The following is a 15,645-nucleotide window of genomic DNA, read 5'->3' as shown; positions in this document are numbered from 1 at the left end:
ACGGACCTTTTGAGTTTGTGAAATAACTCTAAGAAAATAGTGCTTATTTAAGTACTGTGCCGTACGTTTAAAGTGTACAAAAGAAGAAGTAAAGAACCTTTAAGTGCAGAAATAACTAAAGTTTCTCAAGAAAAGCTAAGTTTAGAGAAGATACATTTTTCCTTTTTTTTGCCTTTTATTCTACGTGTGTAACTACCTTTTTCTTTATTCTTATGTGGATTATTTGTTTTTAACTTTTACTAAATATTTTTAAAACGAACTTTTGGACTGAGAGATTTCTTTTGGCACGTGTTTTACCCATGCTTGATCTCGCCTTATGCTTCGGTGGCTACAGCCGGCTTCTCTGACTCTGTTATTATTTTCAAAGATGACTTTCTGGGTGCATGTCTGTCTTTTTCTGGTTCCATCTTTGAAGGCAGCTCTTTCAGGATGGGCCTTTACTCCTCCTCATGCATCTCATAATCACACATTCTCGTTTGTCATGTCACCAAAGCCAAACTGACCAATCAGATTGCTCTGAGGGACTCGACACACAAACCTTAATGTTTTATTATATAGTAGATATATATATATAGGGGCGGCACGGTGGCGCAGTGGTAGCACTGCTGCCTCGCAGTTAGGAGACCTGGGTTTGCTTCCTGGGTCCTCCCTGCGTGGAGTTTGCATGTTCTCCCCGTGTCCGCGTGGGTTTCCTCCGGGCGCTCCGGTTTCCTCCCACAGTCCAAAGACATGCAGGTTAGGTGGATTGGTGATTCTAAATTGGCCCTAGTGTGTGCTTGGTGTGTTTGTGTGTGTCCTGGGTGGGTTGGCACCCTGGCCGGGATTGGTTCCCTGCCTTGTGCACTGTGTTGGCTGGGATTGACTCCGGCAGACCCCCGTGACCCTGTGTTCGGATTCAGCGGATTAGAAAATGGATGAATGGATGGATATATATATATACAGATATACATTGATGTACATTGGTGGTGCATATACCAATGTCTGCCTGTCTGTGTCCAGCCTGTTCCCCACAATATATATATTGTCACAAACGTGCGAGTAGGAGGCAGCTAAAGAGCCTAAGTAATTGTAATAAAACATCTGACCAGGGGGCGGCGGAGTGGGCTGACTGTCTTTCTCAGTTCCCTACAGACCTTTCCTGGGAAATCCTGCAAGGTTCCGGCGCCTCAGAAGACATCACTTCCAAATCCAGCCGTATTGCTGACGTCACTTCACTTATGGGCCTTTAAAACCTCCATCTTTGTCTCAGATAATGAGTTCTGTTTTGGACTCTGTTCTATGCACATCGTGCTACTAAAATTCAACTTTTGCAGCTGGGAAAAAAATATATGGGTGGCTGCCCCAAATCTTTATGATGTCTCTGACTAATTATTATCACAATATATACTGTATACATATATACATATATATATACACTGTATATTTATTTATGTATGTATACTGTATTAATTTTGCATCGAGTTCAGAAGAATTGAGGATATATCGAGGGACTTTACCGAACTGAACGAAATGCATTGAAATCAATGAGGAAAGAGATATTGAACTAGTTTTAAGTAGATTATAATAGCTCAGTGCTCTTTTAAGTGTCCCTTATGTCTAGGGAAACATCTGCCAAGTATACTGGACCAATTATATTGACCAAAAATGTGATCTGAACTGTAAAGCAGCAGTGCTAACCATCGCACCACTGTGGCTCCCTGAGTTGAAATTAATAGATCTAAATACCAGAACTGTAAAACCACTTGCAGAGAGTGGCAGACACAGATTTGACAGCAGGTACTCTGGAGTCAAAAGCACAGTTTGTTTTATCGCTGATGCTTTTGCTCAGTCTCTGCTGCTCCGAGCAAATAAGTTCAACCCTAAAGCACGTAGATTCTTCACTCCTTCCTGTTTGCATCAATTGCACTGCACTCTGAGCAATACAATTAAAGAGCTAGGAGCATGGATTACATACAGGACACATACAAAACCATACATAGTGACATTACCTTTAGCACACAAATACATCGACACATTTGCAGTTTTCTTCTGTATGTGTGTTTTCTGTTTAAATATACTGTATCTGTGATTTTTCCGTGAATTTTTAGCACACTACTACTGGGAAAAAAAAAGTTTGTCTGAGCTGGCTGCATGGCCAGTTTCCAGTAAGGTCACCGGTGAACACAGCATTTTCACTGTGAAAAGCACTATGGTGAATTTCACCAGTTAGCTTTGCTTGCTGTCAGGAAGGTGCTTCTTTCTTTTAAGAATTCAATTCCAGCTCATTAGTTTAGACATTATACCAGACATGTTATCAAAAAATGCTAGACTATTACAAACACACAGCAACAAATTGAAACAATAGGTAAAAGAATATTGTTTTGTGTGATCCTTTTAATGCAGTTTCATTCTGAGAACAATTTTATTCTCCATTACATCTTATATTGAGAAGAAAGATAGATAGACAGATAGATAAATACAAAATGTGCTAGATAGATAGATAGATAGATAGATAGATAGATAGATAGATAGATAGATAGATAGATAGATAGATAGATAGATAGATAGATAGATAGATAGAAAAGGCACTATATGATAGATAGATAGATAGATAGATAGATAGATAGATAGATAGATAGATAGATAGATAGATAGATAGATAGATAGATAGATAGATAGATAGATAGATAGATATGAAAGGCACTATATGACAGACAGATAGATAGATACATTACATCTTATATTGAGAAGATAGAAGCTCATGATGATCGAACCCTTCACCGTTAGAAATTGTGGCAGCAGCTGAAGGATTTTTAACTAAGATGAGTCTTTCTCAAAGCCAAACCTTTTTCAAAGGTCTTTAGTGTCCTATGACAGCCTGCAATAAGCAGAGCCCCTCTAGGTTTATGTAATTATTGCTTAGATAAATTCCCTTTGGGCTTCATTCTGAAAAAGGCTCATTGGTGATTCTTTCTTTCTTTCTTTCTTTCTTTCTTTCTTTCTTTCTTTCTTTCTTTCTTTCTTTCTTTCTTTCTTTCTTTCTTTCTTTCTTTCTTTCTTTCTTTCTATCTGAGGTATTTATCTGCATAATAGTAATTATTTTTTCTCCCTTTCTATCATCGGGGACATCACTGATTTCTTCCATCACATCTAATCTGCTTGCTCAGCCAACTGTTCATGCAGCTAAAATGACACACACCGATGCCCCTTTTGATAATTAACTCACTGCTTTCTGATGGCCTTTTGTTTAATATGTTGTGAATTGTAAAATAATGAATAAATGGCTCTTAATGTGAACAGTTTGAAATTGCTTTGATGGCTCAGTGATCTGTTTCATGGAAGCATGAGCTACATAACATTCTCAAACCCTCTTAATCCAGTTCAGGGACATGGGCTGGAGCCTGAGCTGGCAGCACTGGGCACAAAGTTGGAACCTATCCTGGATAATGACCCGGGAACAACTGGCCTGTTTAGAATTGCCACTGAACCTAAGATGCATGTCTTTTGAAATGTTCAAAAACTTAGTTCCCAAAATATTTTACTAGGAGAATGAAGATACCACTGACACCACAATCAAGTCTTGAAGGTCATAACCGAAGCCATCAGCCATCAACAACACCACCAAAGCAACAGAGAAAGCCTCTAGATTGGGGTCCCCAAGGCCAGTTCTGGACTGTTACTATGGGTGCAGATTTTCTTTCTAACCCTTTTCTTAAATTATGGTCACCAGTTTTTTTTCTCCTAATTACTTTCCTCTTTGTGTTTTAAGTGTGTCAGTAATACTTCAGCGTCACACTCTTCTCCTTTCCTGTCATTCCTGCCTGATCTGAGCTAGAAAAGTACTCCCAGGGTGTGTGTGTGTGTCTGTGTCACAGTGGATATGTGTGTGTGCTTGAATGTAATGGACAGGTTGATCTCCATCTTACACCTGCTGTTTACAAGGCTGTGTCCAATTTCTGAACAGGGAAAACAATGTGGTGTAGGTGCACATGTTTATTTAGAAGGTGAGGGCTCATGTGTCTAAGAATTTCACTGGACTGTTTGAACGGGACAGTAAACTTCATCTTGACGCCAATATCATCTTTGAATGCTTGCTGAGGGCTCTTTTTCGTAGCCATACTTCATACAGGACACCTCATGGATGTTTCTAGCTTTAGTCTTGCAGATGGCTTAACTATTTATGGTCACCCATGCATATCTATGTTGTTGCTCCCATGTGGATGTTTCTCCTGATGTTCAGGTTGGACTGAGTGACTCATGCCAATCTGGAAGGTCCCTGATGGCCTTTATGACATCACTTACTGTTGGGCTGTGTTTTGGCATCTGTCATGTTTCTGATGCACATGGTAATCCATGTATTGTGAATGGCTTTATTATTCATTTTAATCTCTGTGAATTTATGAGGAATGGCACTCATTTTGGGGGTTTCTGAAACCCTAGATTCTGAATGTTTTATTAGTAGTTTGATTGAAAGCTTACTTTTGTTGCTGTGAATTATTTTGGTCATCGTGCCAATATGCCAGCTCCACGTTATCCAGGGGCGTGTCCTCAGAGGTCGTGAACTGCCATTAACAAAGCGACAGGTGTAAAAGGCCCCCATTTCAGGAACTTCTTCCTCATAGTTTGCGGATTCCAAAAGCCTTTTTGACAATCAGTCTTTTGTTTAAAAAAAAATCTCTTTCAAAACTACTTTCTTGTCTCGACTTGTGTTCAAATTTTCAACTAAGATTTTGGATTCTCATTTTAGTTTTGGTTTCAGTGTGGCAGTCTTCTCTGTTTTGATCCCTACTTCTGGCTTTGATTATGGCTCCTTCAAAGTCCTTTCTTGCTAGCGTATTAACATTATTCCACGCACTGGTCTCATGACTCTGATCATTTATTTTAGTGTCCTGATCTTAATGAAGAAGGGTAGCAAATGTGATTATTATCAACATTTATTGATTTAGCAAACACCTTTATCTAAGATAGCTTACAATTAACAGGCACATGTAGAAAAATAGAAGGTAACAAGGTTCAGAATATTAAGAACAAAAGAAATTAAGTCTGCAGCTTCACTTAATAAAAAATAGAATAAAGAAATCAATCAGTTATTTTATAGGTTTATGGGGTCATTATTGTCACATGCAGAGTGAAGTTCTTCCTTGTCAGTGGTAATCAACTTCTAACACCTTGCCACTCTCGGGTGCCATGATTAGTGAGTAGAGCTGCCATACTTTGGAATGTCTGGCTTCTTCCTTATTTTAAAAATTCCAGAACACTGTAAAGATAAGACAAATAATCATAAGGGGTCTGGAGCAAGGTGCAAAAGACACACACAAAAAACTGTGTTAAGCACAAACTGTTGAGACTTCCTTTGATTTTCACAAAGTCTGTCCAAGATGGCCCCTTTCTGTTTCTGATGGTTTCTGGGAGGAAAAGGCAAATCCAGGTGAAGCGATCCTGGAAGTGACGTCATGGTTGGAGCTGGAGTCTACCCCGCAAGCATATGGCACAAGGCAGGAACAGTCCCTGGAATAGACATTCCTAATTTATGGCTTTACTCTCATTTAGTGTGTGTGTGTGTGTCTTGGTGTTTCCATCTTGATGCTTGATAGGGTTATTCTTGATGTTGCAGCTTACAGCAAAATTCTACCTAATTATGTTTCCTTCTACTTCTTCTACTACTACTACTACTAGTATAATGATTATTATTATTATTATTATTATTATCTTTCTGGTGCAGCCTTAGCCCTAACTTCAGAAAACTACAGAACATCTCATGAGTTTGTGGCTTGGGGTGTCGTGAAGTTGTGACGTCACCCATTCTCATGAACTCTCATGTCTAGCTGGGAGTAAGTGTATGATGCTTCGTAAATACTTTTAATATATTGCTCTGAGGTAGGACAAATTCTTATCCTAGTGTGACATTTAGTGCAATTTCTTGGAGGAATTATGAGATGCTTTATAAATATGGTTCCTAATTAAGCCCCACGCTGTCTCCTCTGCTTGAGATTAAACAGGTTTACCGTATATACTCACGGATAAGTTGGGACTTGATTTTACAGTATAATCTTATATATAATTCGCCAGCCTCCTCACTCACTCACTCACTCACTCACTCACTCACTCACTCACTCACTCACTCACTCACTCACTCACTCACTCACTCACTCACTCACTCACTCACTCACTCACTCACTCACTCACTCACGTCCATCCAAAGCTGAATGCACAGTCGCCTTCTGCGCAGCTGCCCAAAAAACCTTACAAGATCAACATCGTGGCAGGCGGCGGATTTACGGCCGCAAAAATTCAAAGAGAAAGGTGACTTCGATTAAAGCTCTAGAGCAGGGGTCCCCAACCCCAGGTCCGCGGCCCACTACCGGTCCGCAGCCCTTCTGACAGCCGGGCCACGAGAGAACTGCCGGCAATGGCGACTCACTCAGACTTTTCAGAACGCTTGGCAGGCGGGGCTTTGCAGCGGCGCAGAGAGAGGAGAGAGATTGAGGTGTGAGAGTATTAAAACAAAGTATTTTTATGGTCCCGATAGTTTCCCCATATGACGCGAGTCTATAGAAATCACGTTACTACGAAGTACATTCAACAGATGCTTTCATTACAACGAAGTGACCTTGAAATGCTTGAACGAATCATCCACAGAGCAGTGAGATCTGTGGTCGCAGCTCAGATGTGCACATTTGCACAACGATCCCCAAACAGAAACATTGTAAAAAAAATTCTTTCTTCGAACTTTCCTCGTACTGTTTTTTTTTTTTTTTTTTGCTGTTTTTGTTGTCTGTGGTTTTCAGTGATACCTTTTGCTTATTGCTTGTCAACATTTGAAAAACATCCATTGGAATTTAACTCATTGTCACCCTCCTATAGAAACGGCAGACACGAAAAAAACGATAACAGTGTTAATGTTTGTGATGTGCAATCTGTTGGATTGGCAAATGCAAAGCATATGTCTTTGTTATATGCAAAAAAAGAAGAAAAATCTCAGATTGCAAACGTATGCGAACTGCTTAATAACTTTAATAATAATAGAAATGTTATGTAAATCTATATATATAAAAATGGAATGGGTGGGTCGTCGGGTGGGCCTTTTTTTCATTCCGTTGAAAGACACGCCCTACTCACTGGACAGTTAAAAACACCAATCAAACTAACGATGACATCAAGTATTACCCAATCAAAAGTAGGAAAGGAGGCATCTTCATAAAATGCGTGTGGGATGATTTGCATGAGACGCTGCTTTAAAAAAAAATGATAAAAAAAATACGGGATAAATCCCGTCCAGTATTGATTCAAAACGGGACGCGCAATTTCATTCTCAAACGCGGCACGATTCCGTATTTTAAAGGACGGGTGGCAACCCTACAGTGCCAGGTAACCACCCATACAATCACATTGTGATTCAGACTAGGAATGCAATGAATGTAATTACCCCGATCTACATACAAGGCGAAAGTGTTGCAACATTCAAAGATGATGGTTTGGGATAAGTACACCATACAACATAAAAGAGCTTATGAAGCCTTGAACCGAAAAAAGCAACATCTCAGAGATCGTAAAAAAAAAAATAGGAGCTAATGTCGTTTTACTCGCTGTAGATTTTAGTCAAACATTACCAGTTATTTCACGAGGGAGACCAGCACATCAACTCAACGCGTGTTTAAAATCCATGCTTCTCCCACGCTCGGTTATATGTCGCGTGTTCTCGGGTAGGTACACCAAAAAATGTATACATTTAAGCATGTAATGGGCAAACAAAAAATGAGGTATACCCGAAGGCACTGCAGTAGTACTTAATGTAACTTTACTTCTTAAATGTTAATGTTTTACTGTTTAATAATTTATATTTATATGAAATGTGCTTCTTATATATTACTTCATATTCTCATATGATAATGATGTTAATGTTTATATTGATTTCTGTGTTATTAAAACTGCATGTATGTGTGTATATGTATATATATATATATATATATATACTAGCAAAATACCCGCGCTTCGCAGCGGAGAAGTAGTGTGTTAAAGAGGTTATGAAAAAAAAAGGAAACATTTTAAAAATAACGTAACATGATTGTCAATGAAAGCCCGTTTCACTCAGTAAGTCTTATGTGTGTGTTTATGTATGTGTGTGTATATATATGTACATGTGTATATGTAGCTATGTATATATATGTATATGTATATAAATGTTTATGTGTGTGTGTATATTATATATATAATATATATATATATATATATATCTATATATATATATATATATATATATATATATATAAAAGACAGCAACAGTTATAACAATGACAACAGAATTACATTGACAATCATGTTACGTTATTTTTAAAATGTTTCCTTTTTTTTTCATAACCTCTTTAACACACTACTTCTCCGCTGCGAAGCGCGGGTATTTTGCTATATATATATATATATATATATATACGAGCTGTATATACCCGGCGTTGCCCGGGGCAGAAGTAACCTAATCGGTCAAACACTTACATATATACCAAAGTAAACCTAATCGGTCAAACAGTTACATATATAAAAAAACCGAACCTAATCGGACAAACAGCTTCATATATACAGAAGCGAACCTAATCGGACAAACAGCTAATCTATATACATAAGCAAACCTAATTGGTCAAACAGTTACATAAATACAAAAGCAAACCTAATCGATGAAACAGCTTCATATATACAGAAGCGAACCTAATTGGTCAAACAGTTATGCATGTGCAGAATAATTTTACAAAGATTATGCGTGTTAACAATCATTAAAAAGAAAAGATTGAGGAACTCTTCTTCTATATGTGATGAAGCTGGATGAAGCTGACTTGACGAAGACGTAGGTGGCATAGATTGGTTTTTCTAAAACAGAAGAAAAAAATGAGTATCTATTATTATTTTAAATTAGAATGAAAATGAGAACCTTGATTAGAGATAGATTATCCGTATTAAAATATGTGCATGAATAAACTTTTGCTAACTCTCTAGCAAAAGTTTATTCATACAAATTGGCATGGGATGGCTTTGTGAAAAAGTAAAAATTAGATAAAAATAAATTGAGAATGCGTACTTCCATTTGACTGAGATTATGTGTAATGATGAAAAAAAAGTTTAGTATGTTTTTTTTTCCATACGGGAAGGATGTAAAACCTTACATAGGCACCCTTCAGCCCGTACTGAAGGGTAGTGTCAGATTCTTACTGACTAAAAAACACCCTTTTTATTCCACAGCTACCCCAAAAACCACTATTAGGCATTACTTTGGGGTGGCAGTAGTTTAGTTATGAAACAGCTGGGTCCTGAAAAAAATCTGTCTTATTAGTGGCTTCATCACATATAGAAGAACAGTTCCTCAATCTTTTCTTTTTAATGATTGTTAACACGCATAATGTTTGTAAAATCATTCTGCACATGCATAACTGTTTGACCAATTAGGTTCGCTTCTGTATATATGAAGCTGTTTGATCGATTAGGTTTGCTTTTGTATTTATGTAACTGTTTGACCAATTAGGTTTGCTTATGTATATAGATTAGCTGTTTGTCCGATTAGGTTCGGTTTTTTTATATATGTAACTGTTTGACCGATTAGGTTTACTTTGGTATATATGTAAGTGTTTGACCGATTAGGTTACTTCTGCCCCGGGCAACGCCGGGTATATACAGCTCGTTATGTATAAAACTGCCCCCCCCAACCAACTCCAACCCCCTCCCGACCGGTCCGTGGAAAAATTGGCATCTAATAAAGTGGTCCTTGCTGTCAAAAATGTTTAGGACCACTGCTCTAGAGGCCTGAAAGGTGATTTCGACTACTGCTCCAGGCTTAACACTAGAATTACCAGAGCCTACGAAAAAACTCGTATATCCGGCCCACCTTAAATCGCTTCTTAAATCTGTTCACACCTCTCTGCCACCATCCTTTGTCCTCTAAATGTGCTGATAAAAGACAAGCTGCCAGCAGCCGGCTATTCCATCCCCCCACCGACTTAGAACGTGAGCAAACTTTTCCCAGCTCATGCCTCGATTGATTATGTGGGAGTGAAGTGGAGTTTTACAGTGGAAATAAGAGATCATTATTCTAAAGTAATCTGTGTAAACACATTGTTAAAACAGAAACTTTGTCATATTTTAGTAATAAATGTTACAAAAAGTAGTAGGCATAAACTATAGAATGTGTAAAGCCCGAGTTCCAAAGTTCAAATAAACACTTTCACAAAAGCTTCAAGGATGGTACAACAGCCTCTGTGGTGTAGCGCGTTAAGATTTGCCTCTTAGAGCACAACAGCTCTGCCGCCTCACAGACCTGAGTTTGATTCCCCGCTGGGGATAAAATGTTGCTTTTTTTTTTTTTCTTTTTAACCTCAAACGGATATAAAATTTATAAATTGGTATGCACTGTCAGTTAATGAGATCGTTATATTTTCATGTGGGATGCTCCTTTTAAAATATTTTTTTAACAATTGAGACTGCAATTAACAGGAACAACTTTCCTTATAACTGTTATTTTTAAGATCCATAACACACAGACAGTCAGAGCACTGCGTAATAGAGAGACAGACAGGCAGAGAAGTCACTAGATATATAAATAAACAGGGAAGCCACGTGTACTGAAAGAAAAAAAAGATCAACGTGTGTGCGTTGTTTCTGCAGCACTGAATAAGCTCAGGCGCTCTAACCTCACCCCTCCCCCCGATCTTACTTAGAGAGTCAGATTGGGCGGAGGGGTGATGTTATAGCGGGTCTGTCTCTCTATTACGCAGTGCTCTGACTGTCTGTGTGTTATGGATCTTAAAAATAACAGTTATAAGGAAAGTTGTTCCTGTTAATTGCAGTCTCAATTGTTAAAAAAATATTTTAAAAGGAGCATCCCACATGAAAATATAACGATCTCATTAACTGACAGTGCATACCAATTTATAAATTTTATATCCGTTTGAGGTTAAAAAGAAAAAAAAAAAAAGCAACATTTTATCCCCAGCGGGGAATCAAACTCAGGTCTGTGAGGCAGCAGAGCTGTTGTGCTCTAAGAGGCAAATCTTAACGCGCTACGCCACGAAGGCTGTTGTCCTGTCCTTGAAGCTTTTGTGAAAGTGCTTATTTGATCTTTGGAACTCGGGTTTTACACATTCTATAGTTTATGCCTACTACATTTTGTAACATTTATTACTAAAATATGACAAAGTTTCTGTTTTAACAATGTGCTTACACAGATTACTTTAGAATAACGATCTCTTATTTCCACTGTAAAACTCCACTTCAGTCCCAGATAATCAATCAAGGCATGAGCTGGGAAAAGTTCGCTCACGTTCTAAATCAGTGGGGGGATGGAATAGCCGGCTGCTGGCAGCTTGTCTTTTATCAGCACATTTAGAGGACAAAGGATGCTGGGCGGAGAGGTGTGAACGGATCTAAGAAGCGATTTAAGGTGGGCCGGATATACGAGTTTTTTCGTAGGCTCTGGTAATTCTAGTGTTAATTACGCATTCATTCAATACACCTATATCAGGTTTGTGGTGCTTATACTTATTACTATTCCACTTGTTCCCGTTTCATCTTACGTTGTCAAAACGGGCTCTTTGTCTAGTTTCTGATATTTTATAATTTCGGTTGTGTATGTTGAATGTGGAAAACTCACACTATTGGTCCAAGAGATTATGATATGCTAACGCCCACCTGAGAGAGTAACCACGGAGCACACGCCCTTTTTTTTTTCTATGTTGGTGCGGCAATGCTCTGTATTGGCGTGTGCTCCTAACCTCTCTCTATTGTGCCTAAATGACCACACGGTAATACCCGAACTATTCCGAAGCAACGTTTGCACTGATTTGTTTTTTTTTTTGTATCTCACACCCTCATACACCTTTATCGTAAGAGCATCCCTTATCTACGATGGAGCGTGCGATCAGAAGAAAATATGAAGCTGGTTTTAAATTAAAAGTCATTGAAGTGGCGAAAGAAATTGGTAACTGCGCTGCTTCAACAAACTTCGATGCATCTGAGAAACTAGTGCAAGATTGGAGGAAGCAAGAAGATGTAAAAGAAATAAAAATAAGTGTCGCATTTTTGAACAGGTGTATAAGTCGGGGTCTGATTTTATGATCGATTTTTTGTGTTTCAAGACCCGACTTATACGTGAACATATACGGTAATTCTCAGAGTCTGCCACAGCAGGACGTGTCCCTTAATCCTGGTGTCCTCTTGGTTGCTCTCCTCTGAACAGTTTCAAGTGCTGCTATGTCTTTCTTGTAGTGTGGTGACCTTAACTGTACACAATAAATGAGGTCTCACTAGTGCATTTTATAGTCTTAATGTCCCTCAACTTTATTTTCAACAGTTTTTTTTACTATATAACCTACCACTAAGTGAAGTATCCGCCGTTGCTGGTATAAATGAATGGAGAAAAATTTTCTTTTGCAATTGCAATATAGATAAACAAAGCCCACAATGACACAAAAAGATGTACTCTTGGACAAAAGCTGTAATCCAACCAGATAATGAAATTGATATCCAGATTAGTTAAGAAGAAAATGCTGCACATACCTGTGGTCTGATCATACACTTTGATGGTAGAAAACTTTGTGAGTGCTGATGATGGTGTCTTCCTTCAGTATTAACTCATTCATGCTGCCTGATGGGAATTGTAGTCCCTGTATTGGTGCTGGTTTTTAGGTTGTTGCCCTCCCCAATACGACATATAGTCAAAGTTGGAACAATGGCATGGCACATGGCAAAGTTTGTGAAAATTGGTTCTGACAGACAGATGGATATCCAGACAATTTTATTTACATAGATTTTATTTGACTTTTTAATTGCTCCCTCACATTGCTTATCTGATGAGAATGTTGTGTCAACATCAATTCCTAAATCCTTTTCAGAGGTTACTTTCTGTAGCACCGTGTCCCTTATCATATATTATAACTGATGTTACTTTTGCTCACTTGTAGCATTGTTGAATTCTTTTTGCTGTCTCCTCAGTATCTGTCATTCTTCCAATTTTAGTGTCATCTGTGAATTTCACAAGTTTACTAGCTATACCAAAATCAATGTCACTAATATAAATTAGAAAATGTAACAGGCAAGGACAGACCACTGAGGGTCTCCATTGATAATGTCACTCCACTTGGAGCTTTCACCTCTCATCTGGACTTTCATACATCCTAACCACATGCAGCTTAAGATATTTCATATCAAATCCCACTCCTGCCTGCCTTCTGTGTGGAGTTTCCACATCCTCACATGTGGTTTGGGTTAGTTGGCACCACTGTGAGTGTGGGTGATTGTGAGCAGAGGCCATGTGATGGACTGGCACCCAGTCCAAGGTTGCTTCCTGCCTTTAGTTTGGTGTTGCTTGGAATGATATGGAAGCCTGTGGCCCTGAATTTTATTAATTAGTTTAGAATTCTATGTATGTAAATTTAAAGGACTGAGATTATGATATGCCTTTTCTTGAGCGCCCTATTTTGATATTTGTTCTTTGAGTATGTAACGTAACAAGAATACAGTGGAACCTTGGTTTGCGAGTAACTTGGTTTACGAGTGTTTTGTAAGACGAGCAAAAATTTTTAATAAATTTTGACTTGATAAACGAGCGAGGTCTTGCAGTACGAGTAGTATGTATACTCTTTGTCTGCTGAGCGTCATGTGATCAAAACTGAACTGATGGTTCTTCTCTCTCTCGCTGCGGGATTGTGGGCAAGCGTCTCCTATTCTCTGTCTGAGTCGGCGTGCCTCACTCATAGTAAACATCCGTACAAGCGTATACTGTTTACTACAGCATTAGCATTGTGACTGTGTGTGTGCGCGCGCGCGTGTGTATGTGTGTGTGTGCACGCGCGCGCTCGTGTGTGTGTGTGCTCGCACGCGCATGTGTGCTGTGACATGTGAGTCCCCGTCTTGCACACTAAGGCACAAAGCTGAGTCAACACCAGCTTTATTCAGCTTGAAACACACACAGCAGTCAGGCAGTGCCCTGCACATTTATAATGTTCCTTGTTCCTTGTATCACCCATCGACGGCAGGCGCTTATAGCATGTTCGCGATCTTTTCAGATTCGCTTTTACAGCGAACTGCTACAGCGCTGAGAGACTGTGATTGCGTTGGGACGGTCTTCCGCGTGTCGTCCCGTTGGGTGGAATCCCACAAGAGTTTAGAAACTCACTCACACCAGCCATGATTCTTTTCAATGGTAAAGTGCAGGTTAATTTGTTTTATGTATTTTTACTTTATATTTTGTATTAATCATTTTTATATGAATAGTTTTGGGTTGTGAAACAAATCATCTGAGTTTCCATTATTTCTTATGGGGAAATGCACTTTTATATACAAGTGCTTTGCACTACGAGCACGTTTCCGGAACGAATTATGCTCGCAAACCGAGGTTCCACTGTATTTATTTTGTTGTCATGTCAGTCTTCTCTTTTGACAGAATAGAACCTCATCTAAAATTATTGACTTCTTTTTCCTTTTTTCAATTGTAGAGGCTACCAAATGGTTCCATTGATGCCCATGATGAGGTGAGCCGTACGCTGGAACTACAGGAACTCCTGGAAAAGGCCAACCTCGAGCTGAGCCAAAGCAAAGAGCATGTGGCTGCCTTGACCAGCCGTCTAAATGAGATGGAAGCAGAGATCAACACCGCCCGCAAAGATGTCATCAAGAGTGAAGAGGTGAACAGCAAATTCCAGCGAGACCTCCGAGAGGTGAGAAGTTGTCAGACATATGCAGAGAGGGAGAATAAGGAAGAGGAATAAATTGTGCAAGTCATGTAATTTCATGTTCTTACTATTCAGTTCAGTGTTGTGTAGTGCTCTTCAGTGAGGGCAAGGCCAGAGTGTTGTACCATTAAACCACAAGTTGAAGTACATTTGTTACTTTCTTGTAAATCAAGTACAGGGAAAGTATTGGAATCGTCCAAAAATTCAATTTTGAGAGTGTGATGAATCTCGAAGTTTTAGACATCCCCGAGTCTGAAAATACCATCTTTGGAATTATGTCTGTGTGTCTATTTGTGTGTGTGTGTATGTAAACACGACAACTTGAGTATGCTTTCACTTAGGTCAACCAAATTTTGCATACAAGTATTAAATACAAAATGTAGATTTTTATCAACTTTTGAGCAATTTACGCTAACTGGAAGTGGTACTTTACCTGAAACATTTCCCCAAAAATATTAAGAATTTGATGATTTCACATCATATTATGGTAAAGCACCACATTCTAGGCATTTTTATCTGTTTGCATTTTTTGGAAAAACAACCAGTTTTCAAGATAGTGTCGACCCTTGATATACGACCGGCCTGACATGCGAACAACTTGGTTTACGACCAAAATTTTTATTTTGAATTACGACCAACATCTTGCGTTATGACCCGAATGCGGTCACGTGGTCTGCTTGTGCGATTGTAAACAAACAGCCGAGAGCTTTCGTAAGCGTCATTCGGAGCCCAGATACGTGTGTTTGTGGACGTAATTTCGGTCAGTGCAGTGATTTATATAATTTATTTCAATAATTGCTAAGGAAGGAAGAGAAGGTAACGAGGGTAAAGAAAGCGTTCACAATCGAAACGAAGAAGGAAATTGTGCAGAAATATGACAGTGGCGTTCATGTGACCGATCTCGCTAATATGTACAGCATGTCGAAATCCACCATCTTGACAATTTTCAAAGAAAAGA

At 38.8% G+C, this 15,645-nt stretch overlaps 1 protein-coding gene across 6 annotated transcripts in view; it reads left to right on the top strand.

The window, feature by feature from the left end:
- ppfia4 (PTPRF interacting protein alpha 4) overlaps positions 1 to 15,645 on the top strand; it is a 505,408-nt gene that overhangs the window by 329,506 nt on the left and 160,257 nt on the right. For all 6 annotated transcript variants that reach the window (XM_051924406.1, XM_051924405.1, XM_051924404.1 and 3 more), the window contains one exon: positions 14,451 to 14,672. In XM_051924406.1, the coding sequence (XP_051780366.1) occupies positions 14,451 to 14,672 (222 nt within the window). The remainder of the gene's footprint in view (positions 1 to 14,450; positions 14,673 to 15,645) is intronic.

Source organism: Erpetoichthys calabaricus, chromosome 3 (genome assembly GCF_900747795.2).
Source record: "Erpetoichthys calabaricus chromosome 3, fErpCal1.3, whole genome shotgun sequence".
Taxonomy (NCBI): domain Eukaryota; kingdom Metazoa; phylum Chordata; class Cladistia; order Polypteriformes; family Polypteridae; genus Erpetoichthys; species Erpetoichthys calabaricus.
The sequence above is the reverse complement of the archived record's forward strand: the minus strand, read 5'-3'. Positions and strand labels throughout refer to the sequence as shown.